At 38.4% G+C, this 21,915-nt stretch overlaps 1 protein-coding gene across 2 annotated transcripts in view; it reads right to left on the bottom strand.

The window, feature by feature from the left end:
* The window catches only part of PRIM2 (DNA primase subunit 2), a 333,865-nt gene that overhangs the window by 1,753 nt on the left and 310,197 nt on the right, over positions 1 to 21,915 (bottom strand). For both annotated transcript variants that reach the window (XM_062186315.1, XM_062186314.1), the window contains exon 13: positions 5,245 to 5,313. In XM_062186315.1, the coding sequence (XP_062042299.1) occupies positions 5,245 to 5,313 (69 nt within the window). The remainder of the gene's footprint in view (positions 1 to 5,244; positions 5,314 to 21,915) is intronic.

Below are 21,915 nucleotides of genomic sequence, written 5' to 3'. Positions count from 1 at the left end.
TCAATATTTTCCCAGTTTTTCAAATGGGACATCTCAGAAAGTGAAATTACGGGTCGTGTCCACGACCACAGCTGGAGACAGGGAATGATGAACTAGCAGAATGCTCATAACCAGTGTGCTCTGCTGCCTTGTCCTTGTGCCACAGTCAATAATTTTATATTGTATTCATTCCTTAAAAGTTGTAAACCTTTGCTAGCTCTTGATGAATTCTACAGAGATGTGACATAAAAGCAGGATAATCAAAGAGCTTTTTTCTGAAGTGTGAATCTTATGCATGAATTGCTTTCTTCACATTCAACCAGTGGGTTGGAGTTGATCATGTAGCACCCAACCTAATGCAAATCCTTACTGTCTACCTTCTCTAATTACAGTTGACAACACAAATACCACTTTCCTCAAGTTACTTAGTGTTCACATCTCACTGCACTACAGGGTCTTGCACACAGTAGAAATCTAATAAATATTTGGCGAGCTGAACCCAGAATTAGCCAGTGTATACACTGCACACATTAACCTATGTACAGGACTGCGTCATACAGACTGGTAGTTCTTCAGCATACATTTGAATAACTCTGAATCTAAAGAAAGTAATATGCTTAGAAGCTTCACTCAAGAATGGACAGGGATAAGGGTCACAGATGAAGGCCATTACAAGTAACACCACAGCTGAGAAAACTAGCTGGGGAGAGCAGGGGAGGCGTTGTGAGGGAAGTGCTATTTAAGGTGGATCTGGAAAGATGGGGGACAATAAAGAGCTGGGATAAGGAGGGAATGGGTATTAGAAGCAGCAGGAGCACAGGGGCAAGGTGAAGAGGGAATGTGCTGGGAAAGCAAGTGGTTCACACGCCCTGGTGTGAAAGGCACATAAAAAGGAGTGGTAGGAAATGAGGCTGGAAAGACTGGTAAGGAGCAGACCTTAGAGAGCTTCAAAAACCAGGGTAAGTAGTCTAGACCTAATTCTCTAGGCACCAGGGAGTCACTAAAAACCCATAAGAAAGGAGGTGGTGTGACTGGAGCTCTGCATGATCTTATGGCAGATTAAAATGGGTTGGCAGGGGAAGGAGTTGCTGTTATGCAGGTCCAAAATGAACCATCCTGTTGGGTGTGCCAATAAACAGAAATATGGTGTTTTCTGGTAATACTTGAGCACCTTAAGATTCTCTGATTTTTCTGTGGTCAGTTCTTAGTTGCTGAGCCACAAACTTAAGAAAACATTTACCAGAAGGTCCAATGCCTTCTATAAATTTTAAGAATCATGTATTTGAAAACACCTCTGAAATATCTAACATGGTGTAGTTTGTTTAGCCAGTAAACTTAAGCACAACCATCTAAAATGTTTTTAGTTTCTTTCTACCAACAAGTCTAAAACATATGATACACATATTCAGGTCACACAAGTTGAAATGTATCTTTGATTACTTTTAGCAGCTTAAATTTATGGACAATCTTATCTATAAGCCATTTAAAATAAAACTTTTAATAAAATTTCCCCATGTGGACATACAATATGTACACACATATAACATAGCATAATAGACCAATATAGTAATTTTAATAATAGCTTTTAAAATCTTTAACTCTTTTTATAGATTGCCAATTGATTTGAATTGCTTTTTGTTTTTAGTAACCTCAGTTAACCATACTTTCTCTCAGTTGGTACTGATCATTCCCCAGTTGGCTGCAATGGCCAGGGCTGGGTCAGGCCAAAGCCAGGAGCTTCTTCCAAGTCTCTCACCTGAGTGGCAGGGGCCCAAGCACTTCAGCCATCCTCCACTGTTCTCCTAGGCCATTAGAAGGGTGCTGGATTGGAAGTGGAGTAGCCGGGACATGAATGGGTGTCCATAAGGGATGCTGGCAACATAGACAGCAACTCTACTCACTGCGCCACAATGCCAGCCCCAAACCTTGAGTTATTACAGAAAGACTTAAGTGTACTTCATATACCCTATTTAAGATTTCAGGAAGTGGGATGGTATTGTGGTAGACCAGGTACAGCCACTGCCTGTAGCTCCAGCATCTCATATGGGTGACAGCTCATGTGCTGGCTGCTCCACTTCCAATCTAACTTCCTGCTAATGGCCTTCTAAAAGCAGTGGAAGATGACCCAAGTGTTTGGACCTCTGTCACCCACGTGGGAGATCCAGATGAAGCTCCTGGCTATGGCCCCTGCAGCCATCTGGGGAGTGAACCAGTGGATGGAAGACCTCTCTGTATTTCCCTCTACCTCTGTAACTCTTTCAAACTAAATGAATCTTTAAAAAAAAAAAAAAATTGTGGTAAAATGTGTGATAGATTTTATTAAGATTTATGTAGAGATTTATATGGTGGGGAAAATTATGCTCAACTATTTGGAAAATAAGCATTCAGAATTAGTGGCTAAACAAGTATATTTTGTAAATTAAAATTTAAGAGATTAACCAACATCAGGCCTTGTGTTTTCACATTGACCATGCAGAAAGCAATGAAAACACTACAGTCTACAATTATCTTAAATGCCACTTCCTCAAACTACAGACAGAATCAGGTTTCAAACAAGCCAGCTTTTGATACCTACTAAAGGCATCTCTGTACAAATGTGCTTGGAATCCACGCATTTTGAACACAATGACCTTAAATGCAAACCTGTGTCTCCTATTTCTGCCACAGAAAATGTAGATTTTTAAAACAATGGAGGCAAGACTTTTACCTATGGGATATTTGCGTTTTAATCAAGAGGTTTCGTAATGACAGCTTATAATGAGGCAGCTGGTATTACCAAAAAAGCCATATGGAACTATCACAGTGCGGCTGCAAATGGTATCAATTAACTGGTTCATTTTCAAAACTTTCATTTCAGTAAGTTTGATCACAGAGGCCTCAGGAAAACAGAGTTTTAATGAGGGTGGTAAGGATGGCAGAAACATCACAATAAAAATAGATTCTATTTTTAAATTAAGTTAGAAATAAAAATGAAGGAAGGAAGATACATGTAAAAATCTATACTGAGATCTAGTGAATACAAACAGCCTTTTTTACTTCATTGATTTATATGAGGTTTAAGTTAGGCTATTTCTATATGTAAGGGAATTCAGATGCAAGCTTTTCAATATCTTCATTAATCTAAGGCAAGTTTTAAAGATTGGCAATAGCAGCAATCCTCTAGTTGGAGTAATCAATTGCAGAGATACTACAAAAGCAGATTTGAGAGCTACAAAAAATCCTTTCTAGTGACTATGTCACAAACTCCATGTTTAAGCCTAATTCTTCAAAAAGGAAATAGGTTGAGAGACCTCACTTTATGAAAGTTCTAAGGCGTCTTAATTAAAAAGGTCCACCAGTGAGTAAGAGCATATATAAAATTAAAACTCTCAAGCTGGCCAAGCAAATTAATGAGTGCAGCCTTTGAGGGACTGAGTCACACAAAACTGGTGCTGAAAAGACCAACCACGTGGCTTATCCAGTGTGATTCTAACTCTGAGAAACAATAATGAGATCTGGTTTTTGATGACTATATTCTTATTTAGTCCTTTAAATAAATCAGGTGGAGAAAAAAGAGGGCTAGACCCACATACGGCTGGGCCTCTAGTTCCACATCTTCTATTAAGCATCTACAGTAAATTGGGCAAGTCACCTATAAGAGCTAGATCTGTTTTTATTTTATGTGCAAACTATGAAGGATAACCTTGAAAGTTCCTCCATGTTTACTAGTCTATGAATATAGACAGGAAAATGTTAATCAACTCAGCAGTCACCATAAATCCAGTACCAGATACCACCAAAGAATAGCACAGTGATGGTTAGGATCACAGCTTTAGATGAAACAGAGAGCCTGGGTTCAAATCCAAGTTTATCAGCAGTACAACCCTATACAAGTTGCTTAACTTCTTTAAGTTTTAGTCATAAATGGAATACAAGCTGTACTTACTTGTGGTGCAGATAAAAGGAACTAATGTGTTCAAGGTACTTAGTGCTGTGCTGTGATACAGAACGGGTTCTACAGATGCTGGCTATTTTAATTATTGGTAATATTATAGAAAATATTTTTTCTTTGAAATAAATTTTGTAACTATATAGCCAGAATTGAAAGATAATTTGTGACTATAAAAATCCTAGCATAGCTCTCTCACTGTCCACTCTGCCTGTCAAAAAAAAAAAAAAAAAAATCCTAGCATAGTAACTCATGATGAATTTAATAAATGCAGTATCTTTTGGGGGAGGGTCATGGATCCCTTTGGAACCTGATAAATGCCAGACTCCAGACAAATGCACATATGTACTCAGTGATAAAATGTTTCAACAAGTGCATGGACCTTCCAAGTCCATTCCTAGATGTCTGTTCCAGGTTAGGAATCCATGCCTGGGATCACGGATTGCAAATTGAGGCCAGTGGGCTGAATATAAGCTGCAGATGTGTTCCCTTGGCTCACAGAAGGGCCTTAATTTGTCAGCGTGCATGCCTCTGATGGGACATAAACTCTTCAGTGCCCCGTAGTTCTACCATTATTTGTGGGTATTATTCTCAGCCAGCTTTATTTTTCTGAGTTATCTGCTCTTCTCTGGAGGCCTCTGAGTCTGAACCCCTTACTTCACATATTTCAGAACTTACCGGATCGTTCAGCACTCACTCCAGTAACCTACCAGGCCTTTTTATTCTTAAGGGGGGGGGGGGGGGGATGTTAGGAGTTCACGTGTAACATCAGTTCTGCCATGTAGATAAACATGAGACTTGGGAAGTAGATGAGAGTAACGTGAGACAGCAGTCACAAAGTAGAAGAATCAGAAAGTAGCAAAAGCCTTTGGCTCTTCTTGGAAGCTATGGGTCAAATTTGTCCCACTACCCACACTTACAAATGGGATCACAGCCATGTGTGTTCATACATATTTTCTGAGGCTAATTTTACATTACAATGGCAGAGTTGAGTAGCTGTGACAAAGACCCTCTGGACCCTAAAGTCTCAAATGTTTACAACCTGGCTTTTTACAGAAGTTTACTGACCCTGTATATGGACTGGTGGGTGGCAGCTTCAATAATGCAAGATCTTCTCATGATGGAGGCACTCTTAGTTACAGTGGTCCTGGGACAGTATCATGCAAGCTGAGTTCTCTGGCCTTTATATAAATTTTTTAAGTTACCTAATATCATGTAATAAATTCCTCTCTGTTGAAAACAGACTGGTTTCACTGGTTTAACTAAAAACCCTGAATGAAACGGATAATAGCAAAAGACAAAAAGTTATATCACAAAGTTAAAAAAATTTTACTTACATTATGTATCATCTCAAAGTACTTCTGACAGGCCACCTGGTAATGTGTCCCCTTGACTAAATCCAAAATCTAAAATGAATGAGGAAAAATAAAAATAAAAATTAGAAATTAAGTTTCTTCAAAACCACTGTAGCTCACAGCTGTAGGCCTTTAAATAATCTTCATTCCAGACAGGAAACACAATAAATCATGTAGCATGTTGTATTTCTGCAGCTTGGACACTGGTGATAATTTTGACACTACACAGTAGCTGCTTAGGTCAGCACTAAACCACAGATGACAAGAGATAATAAGTGATCTTTCTGACCCACCAACTGAATTTTAATAACTTTACCTTGATAACAAGAAGAAAATAGATCCTAGTATTACAACTCTGACAGTTATTGTCAGAATGGCATATTGCAACATCTCTTCCAAAATTGTAGATATAAATCTAGTTATCTAATGGTTGTTTCACGAAGTAATCAAGAATACAGTTTAGATTTGTGTTTTGCGCATTACTAGTTTAAACAGATACAGCATAAAATACTGCTGTGTGCCCATCAGGGAAATTTAATGTAAACCCTTTCGAAGAGTATCCGTGGAGAGGGAATGCTTTTACTTTCAATCAGATTTGTCCTTTTAGAAATGAAGTTATTTCTGGTAAAGCTCAGCAGAATGGGAGAGTGGATAGTCTATTCTGAACACCTATTAGGAACATCAGCCTATCTTTTGTAAATACAATTTGCTTTCCGATTCTACTTTATGTAATCTCTTCAGAACGTGCAAACTCCCTTCCTTATCAGCAGAGTGCAATGCCAGTTGCAATTTGTAAAGTTTCAGCACTTCTCTCCCATTCTCAAATAAATAAAATATATATTTGGCCTATTTATCAAATGCAGTAAAATTCTGGAATTAAGAGATAACCCCAGAAGTAATTCTGGAGAAATGTTAATTTCCATCCCTTTTCAAAAGGTTGACCTTCCTGTCACAAAAAGAAATGAACACGCAGTCTCAAGTTCCTGCTATCCTTATTATTGAATATAGCTTTACATCTTTTGACAGATGCACAGGAAAATCACAACTGCAGAATTGGCATGATACAATACTGATGAGATTGTGCTCTGATTGTCTTATAGAATTTCATGTCACCTTTTATTAGGAAAGACCTGTGTAAATGCCAACCAGACACAGAACACAAGATCCTGCCTGTCTGCTTATTTGACCTACTTCTGTTGACTTACTTTAGAGCAAAAATGAAAAGTCAACTTAAAATGAATGCTAACACATTTTTAAAAATGAATTAGTCATAAAGTTTTCCAAGTAACACTCTAAGTTCATATTCTCTGATACTTTTATATACAAATACCCAAATTATGTTGAGATGAACTTGCAAATAGTTATTGACAAGCATCGGTGATAATACATTAATATCTGTGCATCAGAATTAACGGAAGGAAAGACTTCAAAATGTAAATTTAAATGCTGCCATAAATTATCTGAAGGGAAAATGAATCCACAGGGCAAAACACACAAAAAACCTCAATGACAAGATATAACCTCCTTTTTCAAAAACACAGAACATTTTTCGACATTTTATTTGATGTGGGTATAAGAATTAACGCATTCAAATAACATTCTTGCAAAGTAAATCAAGTAAATACATACATTATATAAGTATATTGTAACATATATAAAATCTAATATCTGTTGTTGAAAGATAATTTATAAAGAAATTTGATTGATACACATATATGTAAAAATTAAGGAAAACTGACAAGTAAGCCACAGAGTGTGAGAAATTGAGATTTATTGAAAATTTTAGGTTCTGTCAAAAATTAAATTTAGACTAATCAGACAACTCCATCATACCCACAGAAAGGATCCTTCTTTAACAAAAAATCTACTTTAGTTTTTTGTTTTATCTCGCTATTTTTGCTAACAATAGGAATATTTATTTAAAATTTGCCTACAAATCTGTAAATATATTATTCAGCCATCTATTCATAAGCAACTTCACCAATCATGGCACAGCATATCTGAGGTGAATGAAAGTTTCTATACATATTAAAAGTATGATGAGAAAAAAAGACAATGATGGTTTCTTTTCATTGGCTAGAAAAGCTATTGGAAGGAAGACAAATTTAGGTGTAAGAGGATGAGGTAGGAAAGGAAGAAACAGTGAGTAATATAGATAAAGGGTACAAGAAATTAACCAATGAAAACTACTTTGAGGCAATTTTAAGCATTGCTAGATATTATTTTCATTCCAGAGATGAAGAAATACATCCTTTTAAAATAGAGGTATCTGTCTTGTAAGAACCACTTACTGCAGAAAAATTTAAAAATCATATGCAACTTAATGCTGCGTTCCTTAAAAGGAATATTAAAAATACTCAAAAATCCTAACAACTCATAAAAGCACATTCTTTAATTTCAGGTTACATATGTTACAGAGATTTAGGAAAAGAAAAAAGAGAGGTTTTTGTGGACTGAAGCATGTAGTCAGACTTGCTCTCGGAGTAAAATGAGGACTACTACAATGTTGGAGGCAGAGCAGTGAACTGAACTGACTGGCATGTGTCACAGGATCATCCTGCCTACAGTTCTGGGAACAGACTGGAGGGCAGGAGCAGAAACAGAATGCAACACGAGAATCCAGAACCAGACTGGTAAACAGCAGTGATGAGAAGTGGTCAGATTTGGAGACAGATTCATTTTCCACTGAATGGCCAAAAAACTACTTCTGAAAAGCAGATGTAATGCATAAAAATGGGTTTCCCATTTTTTAAAAGCCTTTTATTTAAAGAATACATTTTTCATAGGTACAACTTTAGGAATATAGTGGTTCTTTCCCCCATATCCACCCTCACACCCTGACTCCCACCCTACCTCGTTCTTCATTATGTCCATTTTTAGTTTGATTTTATATACAAAGGACCAACTCTATGTTAAGTACAGATTTCAAAAGTTTACATACACCCCCCCCCCCACACACACACAACATATAGAGTACAGTTTGAGAACAAGATTTGCAGTTAATTCTCATAGTACAACTCATTAAGGACAGAGGGCCTACATGGGGAGTAGGTGCACAGTGACTTCTGTTGTTCCTTTAACAATTAACTCTCTTATTTATGATGTCAGTGATCACCCGAGGCTCTTGCCATGGATTGCCAAGGCTATGGAAGCCTTTGGAGACCACAGACTCCATCAGTATTTGGACACAGCCATAAGCAAAGTGAAAGTTCTCTCCTCCCTTCAGAGAAAAGTACATCCTTCTTTGATGTTCCCCAATATTTTAAAATACTGCTCTAGATATCACTCAACCCTCCCTCATCCCAAATGATTTCCTCAATAAAACTGAACTCAAGTAGATACCAATACATAGGAAATAAATTACCATAAAATAAATGTTAAATACCCCCCAAAATACCACTTATTAGCCACTCACATGATTAGCAAACAGATGCTTCTATGCAGTAAATTATGACACCTCAAGTCTCTCTTACTGTTAGCAAAGCAGATGTTCTGTGCTGTTGCTAACAGCAAAATTTTCACAAGTGACTCTGAGGTTCTAGCATGGATATATGGAATGCAATTTGAGACTTTTCCTGCATTCATTTTGTTGACTTTTTCTGATAACCAGTAAACACTGTATTAAGATATTCTGCAGGTTTGTCGATTTTGTGGATGGCATGAACGGAGCTTGCTGATGGGCTGGATGACTCCAGAGGCAGGAAATACAAAGTCAGAAAGAAGGGGAAGGAGAATAAAGGTATGAGTGAGACAACAAAATTCAATTTGTGATACAGAAACAAAATTGGAGACCTGGTAAACAAAGACTGAAATCCAAGAAGGACAGATGCCTGAAGTAAACACCATGGAACAGAATTTGCGGGTCAAAATCAAAATACTCCACAGGGTGAAGAAGTAAAAGTGAGGATGAAGTCAGGCAATAATACTGTTTGGCAATGCTTGATCTCCCAGCACAGCATGCGAAGGCCCAGACTCAACCCTCACAAGCGGCCCTTCCTCCTCAAACAGACATAGTTCCCCAAGACTGGCAGGTGGGGCTGGACTAGAGTGAGATTGAGGCTGTATCAGGGAAATTCATTAAGAATGAGAGATAAGAGACAAAAGGAAACACACAGGAAGAACAAAGAAATTGGTGGGAAAAATATGGAAAGATAGAGAAAGAGAGTCCACAGCTTGCTATTTATGTGGTTTGAAAACACCAAAGTTTAACCCATAGTGTTTGACACCAAGTCCCTGGTGGTCATGTTCTCTTCTGGAAGAACCAAAGCACCTCACGATCTCTTCTAAGAACAGTTCTCTGAAGGTCAGAGGAAACTGAATCAAGGGCCAACTCTGATGCCTGGGCTAAAAGTATCTCAAATAAGACATACTTGAGAACACAAAATTATTTATTTCTATTAAAATCTAATATTGTTCAAATGGCAGTATGGCTTTTACTGATTAATGAGCAACATATTCAGACTCTAGTATAAAATGTTAAATATAACAATCTATTTACTGTTTTAACTGAGTGCTAACCTAGTTCATCAGTAGTCAAAAGGCTAAGAAAAACAGTAGTGATATTGAATTAGTACTATATTTTGGCAATTCATATTCTTTAACTTTTCTCCCTCTATACTTTTGATTCTCTATAAGTTAACTAAGGTCCCCTAAGAAGACTATTAGTTTGTTGTTTTTTTTTTTTTTAATAAGGCAGTTTGTCATCTTCACAAAAAAAACTGCATCGTATTTGTATCTGCTGAATTTGGTAAAAGCATTAATCATACTGGTACTGCATCTATTTAATTCTCAGTGAGATCTACTATTCTTTTTTTCCTTTTTGAGAATTCTACTAAAGAGGTTAACCAAGGTATTTTTGCAGTTGAGGAATAAGGAGCAGGCAAGGTGTTATTTTTCTGATTGGATCAGTGATAGATCATAGCCAGGTAATGAACATATGACACAAAACACTACATTCATTTACACACACATACACACCCCACACAATATAATAACAGAAATATATGGTAGATTACATTTTATAATTTTGAACCACACTTCCTTCTCTCTTCCTAATATGCTCCAATATTTCCTGCCAGCTGCGACTTCCTCTCTGCCTTTTGCATCAATGCCTGCCAATGAGGTTCAGATGATGGCCTGGCAGCAGCATGTCACCACCTGCCCATGCTTGGCTAGGAGGAGTAGAATGCTGTGCAGCTAGGTATGCTGCGCTCACCAATTAGGCAGCTAATGTGTCTAATTCAAGGTCATAGTCTGTCTTACATAAAAGAAGTAACAACCTTGCTTCTTCTAAAAAAAAAAATCTCAACCTTTCAAAACTCGATCACACTGATATTTTCCCACTCCATTTCCAACCTTCCCTTATTTCCAAGGTGAAAGAAAACCGTGGTGGAGATGCTGAGTCTGAAATACTTTTGAACGTATTACTTTGCCCTGTTTCTTTCCCACACAGCACTGCTTAGCCTTTCACCTCTGCCATGACCTTCACTTACTGGCACAGGTGTCAGGCTAATAATAGAGTTTACCTCTATTGAAGATGCATTTTCATTTGTTTAAAACATTAAATGTCAAGAATTTTTCTGACTCACTTTTTACTGCCTATAAACATAATTGTCTTTTCAACTTTTCCTGTTGCTCAGGTCTTTGTAATTCTGTTTTGCATTGCAAAACTTCTGGATTTAACCTTGCCTCACTCAGGACTGCTTCCACGCTACCACACAGTAACTTTTCTTAGGGCCAAATGAAATCCTGGCACTCCTAGCACAGACTCTTCATCATGGTCCCCAGGCCTTTCTCGTGAGGCCCCGTCTCCCTCTCTGAGCTCACTCTATTCCACTTGGATACCGGGGTCCTGATGGATCAGGCCTTCTTCTCCCACTGTATTCTTTGGGACTTTAGCTCATAAAACCCTACTGATGATCAGGGGAGGTCTCTCATCGAACACATTGATTTGTCTGAATTCAAACAGATACATGGCAGGACTTACCAGGGTGCTGTTTCTCAAACTAATTTGTCTCTCTCTCTTTTTATTTTTTTTAATTTTTTTGACAGGCAGAGTGGACAGTGAGAGAGAGAGACAGGGAGAAAGGTCTTCCTTTGCCATTGGTTCACCCTCCAATGGCCGCCGCGCTGATCTGATGGCAGGAGCCAGGTGCTTCTCCTGGTCTCCCATGGGGTGCAGGGCCCAAGCACTTCCTGGCCACAGCAGAGAGCTGGCCTGGAAGAGGGGCAACCGGGACAGAATCTGGTGCCCCAACCGGGACTAGAACCCGGTGTGCCGGCGCCACAAGGCAGAGGATTAGCCTAGTGAGCCACGGCGCCGGCACTAATTTGTCTCTCAAATCCAATTTTCATAGATATCCCTAGACTAGGGTTTGTCAAAACACAGTATGACAGACAACCTTGTCTAAAGGAACAGGCTCACTCCCCACTAGTCTCTCTTCACTTCTTCTGTCATAGTTTTCTTTCATCACGCTTGCTTGTCTGTCTCCCTCACTGGAATATCTGCTCCTTGAAGGCAGGAGTCTTGTAAACTGAATAGTAACTGGGATACAATCTTAGTGGCTGGTGTAGTATGAAGGCTGCTCCCATTGCCTGGTTCCCTCCACTGGAAAAATGCCCTCTCAGTTTCCAGCCTCATTCCCACGTCACTCCCTCTGCAACTGAAAATCCTGCTCTGATTCTAAACTTGCACTTTGAATATAGTTTTATTAAAGCACTTTTAATTTTTATTATACACAACAGGTAGCAAGAAAGGATTCTTGTGAACAATTTAAACTGCCAGAATACAGATTAATACCAACGTTTCAGATTAAAGGATTTCAGCTCTGGGAGGAAGGTGAGAAAGAGATGAGGAAAGAAGAAAAGAGCTTAAAGTGCAGAGGAGAATGTACCTATCAAGCCTACATAGAGACATGGAGAAAAGTGTTACAAAACCTCAGGTCTGTGGGTCAGTTACTAATTACTATGCTTTGGGCATTCTATTTTTTGGCCTGATGTGAAAAGCACTGTGGTACAGAAGTTAAGGGGCTGCCTAGGATGCCCGCATCCCATATTGGATTGCCTGGGTTCAAGCCCGCCTCTGCTTCCAATCCAGCTTCCCACTTATGAACACTCTGGAAGGTGCCAGGTGATGGCTCAAGCATTTGGGTCCCTGCCATCCATCCCTGATGGAGTTCCTGGCTCATGCCTTAAGCTCATGTTCCTAGCTCTGGTTGTTGCAGGCATTTGAGGAATGAACCAACAGAAGGAAGATCAACCTCTCTCTCTCACTCTCTTTTGCTCTGCCTTTAAAAAATAAAAGTGACTCAGCCTATAATCTTTATGAAAAATGATAAACAATTTTATATAACTTACAATTATTTAAAAGTTATTTCTTATAAAAAGTGATGTATCATGTCTCTTATATGCAATTGGAAATAGAAGCTAACCTTAAAACCTATGACTTAATTTTTGTAAAGATTAGAGGACTAGGAGATTAAAAATTATAAAATTCAGAGACAGAAACTTTAACAAGAAACAAATGATACACTCATGGTAAACACCACTAAGAGATCTGAAATGGCTTAAAGCTGAACAGACTAAGAATCTGAAATACTTACTTCACAAAATGGGCCAGTTATTTAAGTTTCTGAGTATGTGAAGTTTGCTTCTTCATAAACCAAAAAACAGGCAGGGGGTATGTCTGGCAGTATGTAAATTGATCAAGAAATACAAGTAAGCTAGGAGAAAAGTTTTGTGAACATAGTAGACAGGCTGGATTTTATACAAGTATCTTATGATAAACAACACAATATCATATGCCACTGAATGAAATTCCTCTATAGGCATCAGTAATTTCTCATGTAATGAATAAACAAAGTGACTAGAAAAGATGAATAACTTTTAGTAGAGCTCTGAATTTTCTTTTAACAATACATTTTTCATTTTAATGAATATAAGTTTTAATTAATAGGTTTAGCTAACAATGGAATATTTTACATAATTTTTAAAATGACTTCTCTATAAATCACCCTGAACAACATTTAATAATTTTCAAATGACCATTTATCTTCATCCTAAAAGAGTGATATACACAGGAATCAAATTAGATGTCTGTGGGTTTTTTTTTAAAGATTTATTTTATTTGAAAGGCAGAGTGATAGAGAATAATAGAGAGAGAGGGGGGAGAGAAAGAGACCTTCTACCCACAGGTTCACTCACCAAATGGCTACAGTGACTGAGATTGGGCAAGGCCAAATTAGGTATAGAAGGAACATGCTTCAAAATTATAAAAGTTATGGGACAGTGCTGTGGTGTAGTGGGCCAAGCCTCCACCTGCAGCACTAGAATCTCATATGGTGACCACTTCAAGTCCTGGCTACTCCTCTTCCAAGCAAGCTCTCTGCTATGGCCTGGGAAAGCAGTAGAAAAGGGCCCAAGTGCTGGGGCCCCTGCATGCACGTGGGAAACCTGGAAGAAGCTCCTAGCTCCTGGCTTCAGATCGGCCCAGCTGCAGCTCCAACCATTGTGGCAACCTGGGGAGTGAACCAGCATATGGAAGACCTTTTCTTCTGTATCTCCCTCTCTGTGTAACTATACCTCTCAAATAACTGAAATAAAATATTTTTTAAAATTATAAAGGCTATATATGACAAATCAATAGCCATTACCATACTGAGTGGCAAAAAGCTGTTGAAGGCACTTCCCCTCAGATTTGGAACAAGACAAGGATCTCAACTTTTACCACTCTTATTCAATATAGTACTGAAATTATGAGCAAGAACAATTAGGGAGGAGAAAGACAAAAACGGCATCAAAATGAGAAAGGAGGAAGTCAAAATATGCATGTTTGCAGATGACATGATGTTACACATGGAAAAATCTAAAGAGTCTACCAAAAAGCTGTTAGAGTTGATAAACCAATTCAGTATAGCTACAGGTTACAAAATAAACATTAAAAAAACTCACAAATTTTCAATATACTAATAACTCACCAAAAGAGAAATCAAGATAAAAATTCCATTCATAATCACTACCCAAAAAAAAAATCAAATATCTAGGAATAAATTTAATCAAAGAAGCAAAAGGGCTCTACATTGCAAATTATAAAACATTAATGAAAGAAATCATCAAAGACACAAAAATATTGAAAGATATTCCTTACTCATGGATAAAGACTAGTATCATTAAAATGTCAATATTACCTAAATCAATCTACAGATTCCATGTAATCGCTATCAAAATACCAATGACATTCTTCTTTATAGAATTAGAAAAAAAAATCCTAAAATTCATATGAAAGTACAAAAGACCCAGAATTGCCAAAGATATCTTGAACAAAAAAAAAAAAAAATCAAGCTGAAGGCATGGTGATACCAGACTTCAAAGCTATTGTAATTAAAACAGCATGTTACTGCCTTAAAAACCAATATATAGATCAACAGAATAGAGAGCCCAGAAATTAATCCACAAATGTACATCCAACTTTTTGACAAAAGTGCCCACACCACACACTGGAGAAAGGTAATCTTTCCAACAAAGGCAGCAAAACTGATGTCTTAGCTGTAGAAGAGTGAAATCAGAAACCTGTCTCTCCCCATAAACAAAAATAAACTCAAGTGGATCAAAGACCTAAATGTAAGACTAGAAACTATAAAATTGCCGGGAGAAAATATAAGGAAAACACTTCAAGACATTGGTGAAGTTGATGATTTCTAGGATAAAACTCCCAGAGCAGAGGCAACAAAAGCAAAACTAGACAAGTTATATTAAATCAAACTCAGAATCGTCTACACAACAAAGACTTCAGTGTTGTGCAGATACAGCCAACAGAATGGGAAAAAATTGCAAGCTACCTGACAAAGGATTAATATCTAAAATTGATCAGCAACTCAAAAAACTTGGGGGCCGATGTTTTAGCATAGCAGGTTAAACCTATGCCTATGAAGCTGGTGTCCCATGTGGGCACCAGTTTGAGACCTGGTTACTCTGCTTCTGATCCAGCTCCCTGCTGATGCACCAGGGAAGGCAGTGGAGGATGACCCAAGTGCTTGGGCCCCTGCATGCAAGTGCGACACCTGGAAGAAGTTCTGGGCTCCTGGCTTCAGCCTGGCCCAAGCCCTGGCCGTTGCGGCCACTTGGGGTGTGAACCAGCAGATGAAGATCTCTGTCTTTTTGTTTCTCCTCCTCTCTGTAACTGCCTTTCAAAAAAAATAAATAAATAAACCAACACAGTTAAGAAATAGGCAAAGGAATTCAACAGCTGTTGAAAGAATTTCAAATAGTCCATAAATATATGAAAAAATACTCAACATCACTAGCCATCAGGGAAATGTAAATCAAGAACACAATGAGATATCACATGCCTGACAGAATGGATATTACCCGAAGGAAAGTAATAAATGTTAGCGAGGATATAAATAAAGAGGAACCCTTATATACTGTTGGTGGGAATGTAAATTCGTGTAGCTACTGTGGAAACAGTATGGAGATCTCTTACATAACTATACCTGCCATAAGGTCCAGCAATCTACTTCTGGGTATGTCTACAATAAACAAGAACACACATTGTATCAAAGAGATACCTGTACCACTATGTTTATAATAGCACTGTTCACAATAGCCAAAATATGGAATCAACCAAGGTGTCCATTATCAGATGCGTGAGTAAAGAAATGTGATACACACACGCATTTACACACATGGATTATTCAGATATAAAAAAATTAAATTCTACCATTTGCATCAAAAATGGATGCAACTGGAAGGTATCATGTCAGATGAAATAAGCTGGAAAGAGACAAATATGTGGGATATGATATTAACTGTGGGAACTAAAATTAAAAAAGAAAAAATGAGAAAAAAAAAGAGCAATGCCTATGTTTATCAGTGTTGCTGCAAATATAGTTTTGTCAAACTTTGTTTTATATCTTTTTCAAACCAAGTTAAGAATAATATATTACTATAGTTTTAATCATCTGTGATTATTTTAAAATTTACTGTATATGTGTGATAAGGACATGTCTGCATTTGATTATTGTTTAAAGCCTTTGCCTATATTCCTGAAGGGCTGTGGTCTTTTTACTTGTTCAACTTTTATTTAGCAGAGCATTCAGACTTTGACAATGTAAATTAAAAACGTTATATTGAAAAGAAAAGGGGGAGAGGATAAAAGTATTATATTCTTAGAATTGTATGTAGGAACTAAATTGAACCTGTTCTCTTTGCATCAACATCACATTAACATGAGAATTGATGAGCACTGAGTTGTTAAGTGTCATGCATTTGCTATGCTGCTCAAATTGGTGGGAAGGGTGCTAGAGGCAGTCCCGTGGCTACCTGGCTAATGCAGTCCTAGTCTGTGGTTACTGGCATACAGGCCTGGTCCATGGGTCTCTGCCAGATACTGGGCCTGGTACTAAAAGCTAGACTTAATTTCCTGTCTCCCAAATGGGAGGTTTTCCACACTGTGCAGCTTGGAGTTGGGGGTGGAGTGACAGAGACACCTTTTACATCTTTTCTTTTTATATACCAAAACCAGGCACTACTGCCTCTCACCTGGTTTCTCAAGCTCTTTGAAAGGTAGAATGGTGCATGAATAATTACCCAAATTGGTGCATCCATGGGGAGACCACTAGTGGTCATCCCATTTATAACACATTATATTTAAACCAATGTATTCAGAGCGTTATCATTTCAATATGTAACCAACAGCAAAACTTCTATTACTGAGATATTTTACAATGCTTTCTTTTCAAAGTAAATCTTTGGCCGGCGCCATGGCTCAACAGGCTAATCCTCCGCCTAGCGGTGCCGGCACACCGGGTTCTAGTCCCGGTTGGGGCGCCGGATTCTGTCCCAGTTGTCCCTCTTCCAGGCCAGCTCTCTGCTGTGGCCAGGGAGTGCAGATGGAGGATGGCCCAAGTGCTTGGGTCCTGCACCCCATGGGAGACCAGGATAATCAACTGGCTCCTGCCTTCAGAACAGCACGGTGCGCTGGCCGCAGCGCGCCAGCCACGGTGGCCATTGGAGGGTGAACCAACGGCAAAAGGAAGACCTTTCTCTCTCTCTCTGTCCACTCTGCTTGTCAAAAAGTAAAAAAAAAAAAAAAAAAAAAAAAAAGAAGAAGTAAATCTCTGAAGCCTAGTGAATATTTGACATCAAGCAGTGCACTAGAGCCAACGCAAGCTGGCTTATAAGGGCTAACTGTGTACATCTATTCAAAGCTCCATTCCTAACAGAGTTCAGGCACATCATTCTGATGGTTTGAAAACAGCTTTGATAGGAATATTTACAACACAGAAATTAACAAATGACATATATCACAGACTTTACTTCCAGAGAGCTGGTTTATCAGCACACCACTGCCTTCAATACTTCTCAATTTGTACCTGCCACATTTCCAGTGCTAAAACTCACATGTAGCCAGTAGCTAATACACTGACCAGTAACATACAGGTCATACAAAATGAATTAGGACTTCTAAAGTTGAAAATTTCTTATCCTTAAAATTTCCAATTTCTTTTTTTTTTTTTTTTTTTTTTTTTGACAGGCAGAGTGGACAGTGAGAGAGAGACAGAGAGAAAGGTCTTCCTTTTGCCGTTGGTTCACCCTCCAATGGCCGCCGCGGTAGGCGCGCTGCGGCTGGCGCACCGCGCCGATCCGATGGCAGGAGCCAGGTGCTTCTCCTGGTCTCCCATGGGGTGCAGGGCCCAAGCACTTGGGCCATCCTCCACTGCACTCCCGGGCCACAGCAGAGAGCTGGCCTGGAAGAGGGGCAACTGGGACAGGATCGGTGCCCTGAGCGGGACTAGAACCTGGTGTGCTGGCGCCGCAAGGTGGAGGATTAGCCTAGTGAGCCGCGGCGCTGGCCGAAATTTCCAATTTCATTTCATAGATTACATTAGGAAGCAAGCCAAGAAGTAAGAAACTATGGATCATTCACAGAAGAAATTAACAGAAGCTGTCTGGGAAGAAGCACAGACATACACTTATAAAAGAAAGACTTTAAATGAACTGTCTTAAATATGTTCAAAGAGCAAAAGGAAACCACCACAGACAAAATCTAAAGGAAGTCAAGAGAAATGATGTCTTAAATAGAAAATGGCAATAAGGAAAATGAAACCATAAAAAGGAACCAAACAGAATTCAGAAGCTGAATAACAGACTTCAGCAGGCAGAAAAAAGAATCAGTGAACTTGATGATAGGTCAACTGAGATTACCCAGTCTGAGGAGCAGAAAGAATGAAGAAATATGAGATACGAAGGACACCTTAAAGTACAGCCACATTCACATAATGGAACTAAAAAGAAATACAGAAAGGCAAGTTCCAAGAGAGTGAAGAAATAATGACAATATTTCACAAACAAATATTCACATATGAGAAGTTCAACAAATTCTAAGAATAAGCACAAATGGTCCACACTAAAAACACATTGTAAATAAAGCATCAAAACACACACACACACACACACACAACCTTAGAAGTAGCAAGCGAGAAACAACTTGTCAGGTATGAGAGAGATGCAGTAAGATTAACAGCCAATTTCTCAAAACCTCAAAGGCCAGAAAGCAGCAAGATAACATATTTTGCTCTAAGAATAAAACTGTCAACTAAGATTTCTGTATCTGACAAAACTATCCTCCAAAAATGGAGGAGAAATTAAGACATTCCAAGATAAACAAAAACTCGAATCTGTCACTAGCAGACCTTCCCACCAATTAATGGAGAAGGAGCCCTTCAGGCAGAAATTAAAGGTCACTGGACAGTAAATCAAAGCCAACCACAAGCAAAGAACACCGAGATAAGTAACTACAAAGGCATACAGGATTCTGGGATGGTAACTTCCCTTTCCCTTCCAATATGGTTCATAATTATGAACTGAGGTTAACAGGGAAACAATGGGGGGCCAACACTGTGCCACCTATGATGCTCAGCATCACAGACAGGTGCTGGTTCAAGTTCTGGCTGCTCCACTTCTGATGCAGCGCCCTGATAATGGCCTAGGAAAGCAGCAAAAGATGACCCAAGTGCTTGGGCCCCAGCAACCAAAGCGGGAGACCTGAAAGAAGCTCCTGGCTTTGGCCTGGTCCAGCCGTGGTGGTTACGGAAGATGTCTCCCTCCCTCTCTGTTAATTCTGCCTTTCAAATTAATAAATAAATATTGAAAAAATAAGGAAACATTGTATAAATCATTTCTTTTATACTATAGATACTAAATTGTTGTAAGTGGTTGATTGCAATCCCTAAGGTAAATTACTAATAAAATAACTGAGAAATAATACAAAACAGAAATAAAAATTGTACATGTTATGGTTTGAGTGTGTTCCCACCAAAATTCAGGTGTTGTCAATGAGATACTATTAAAACATTGGACATTTAGGAGGTGATTAGACCATGAGAATTGACTCCCTGTTAATGCAGTTAAGATTCTTCTTTAAATTTTCCCCCAAAAGAGATCTGCTTATTTGAAAGGCAGAGTGACAGAGTGAGAGGGGGAAAGAGAAATCCTCCACCTCTGGTTCATTCCCCAAATTGCCACAAGGCTGAACTGCATCCTGGTCTCCCACATAGGTGGCAGAGGTTCAAGCACTTGGCCCATCTTCCCAGGGTGCTTATCTGTTAGAGCAACACAAAATAGACTTTTTTAAAAAGTATACTATTTTTTTAAAAAAAAATCACTTAAATGCAAGAGAAAGCAGTAATGGGTATAGAAAAAAAATGAAACAATGGCAAAAATTAATCCTTATCAGCAATTATTTTAATTATAAGTAGCTTAAACTCTATAATCAAAAGGCAGAAATTGGAAGAATAGATAAAAACACAAGATAAAATTTTATGCTGTCTACAAGAAACTTACTTTACATCCAAAAGTCGCAAACAGGTCTAAAGTCAAAGAACAGAAAACAGTATTCCATGAACAGTAGCCAAAATAGGAAGCGGGGAGTTATACAAATATCAGGCAAAACAGACATTCAGTCAAAAAACTGCTATGAGATGAAAAGGATACTGTATAACAATGAAAGGATTAATCCATCACATAGACGTAACAATCATAAACATATACAAAACTAAAGATAGCCACCACCCAAAATGCCTGTACATGAAGCAAAAACTCAAGAACTGAAGGTAGAAATATAGGTTCTACAATAACAGTTGGGAGACTTCATTGTCCCTCTTTCAATAACGTGTATAACAATGAGAAGGCATACAAGGAAACTGAGGAGCTGACAAACGTTATAAATCAACTAGGCTAACACATACATGGAACATCCCATCTAAAACAGAAAACATATTTTTTGTTCTGAGCACGTGGAATATTCTCTAGAATATATCACACAAAGGGTTTTCAAGAAGTTCAGCAAAGATGTGTATAATGAAAATCTATGCATGGATTTCAAAAATCTTTGCCATGAAAATAAACTTTGTTTCATTTTCCAAGAATTTTTGAAGTGTTTTCTTACATTAGGCTAAAAAACAAATCTTGTAAAATTTTTAAAAATTGGAATCATATGGGGCTAGCACTGTGGCACAGCAGGTGAGGCTACCACCTGCAGTGCTGGCATCCCATACGGGCACCAGTTGGAGTCCCAGCTGCTCCACTTCCGATCCAGCTCTCTACTATAGCAGAGAGTAGAAGATGGCCCAAGTCCTTGGGCCCCTGCACCCACGTGGGAGACCTGGAAAAAGTTCCTGGCTCCTGGCTTTGGATTGGTGCAGCTCCAGCTGTTGTGGCCATCTAGGGAATGAACCAGCAGATGGAAGACTTCTCTCTTTCTCTGCCTGTTAACTCTACCTTTCAAATAAATAAATCTTAAAAAAAAAAAAAAAGGAATCATATAAAATACTTCTCCAACCACAGTGAGATGAAATGAGAAGTCAGAAAGAAAACTGAAAAATTTGAAAATGTATAAAAAATAAAAATACAATTCATAAATAACCAAGGGGTCGAGGAAAAAAAAAAAACAAGGGAAACTAGAAAATACTTTGAGATAAAGTGAAGGAGCAAACTGAACTGAAAAGCTAACAGAATAGCACACAATTAAACAAAGTAGGGATTGGAAATACAAGAGAGAAAAATCAGGGAAAGCAAAGTTGGTTCTTTGAAGCAATGAACAAAATTCACAAACTGTTAGCTACACTGACTAAAGAAAACTGAAGACCCAAATTACTAATATCAGAAATGAAACTGTAGACATTACTTCCTAGATGAAATGGCCAAATCATTATAAACACATAAATTATTAAAAGTGATTCAAGAAGAAACAGTTAATTTCTAAAAGGGCCAAAGATCGAATCTGTATTTAAAAACCTCCAAAGAAAAGTCTAGGACCAGACAGCATCACAGGTGAGTTTTACCAAACATTTAAACAATTACAGGTGAATTTTGCTAAATATTTAAATAATTATTTTAAATTTTTTAAAAAAGATTTATTTATGGGGCCGGCACTGTGGTGTGGCAGGTTAAGCTGCCACCTGCAATGCCGGCATCTCAAATGGGCGCTGCTCCACTTCCGATCCAGCTCTCCACTATGGCCTGGGAAAGCAGTATAAGGTGGCCCAAGTCCTTGGGCCCCTGCACCCACATGGGAGACCTGGAAGAAGCTCCTGGCTTCAGACTGGCACAGCTCCAGCCATTGTGGCCATCTGGGGAGTGAACCAATGGATTGAA

Source organism: Lepus europaeus, chromosome 3 (assembly GCF_033115175.1).
Source record: "Lepus europaeus isolate LE1 chromosome 3, mLepTim1.pri, whole genome shotgun sequence".
NCBI lineage: Eukaryota > Metazoa > Chordata > Mammalia > Lagomorpha > Leporidae > Lepus > Lepus europaeus.
Note: the sequence above shows the minus strand (reverse complement) of the source record. Positions and strands in the feature narration are given on the sequence as shown.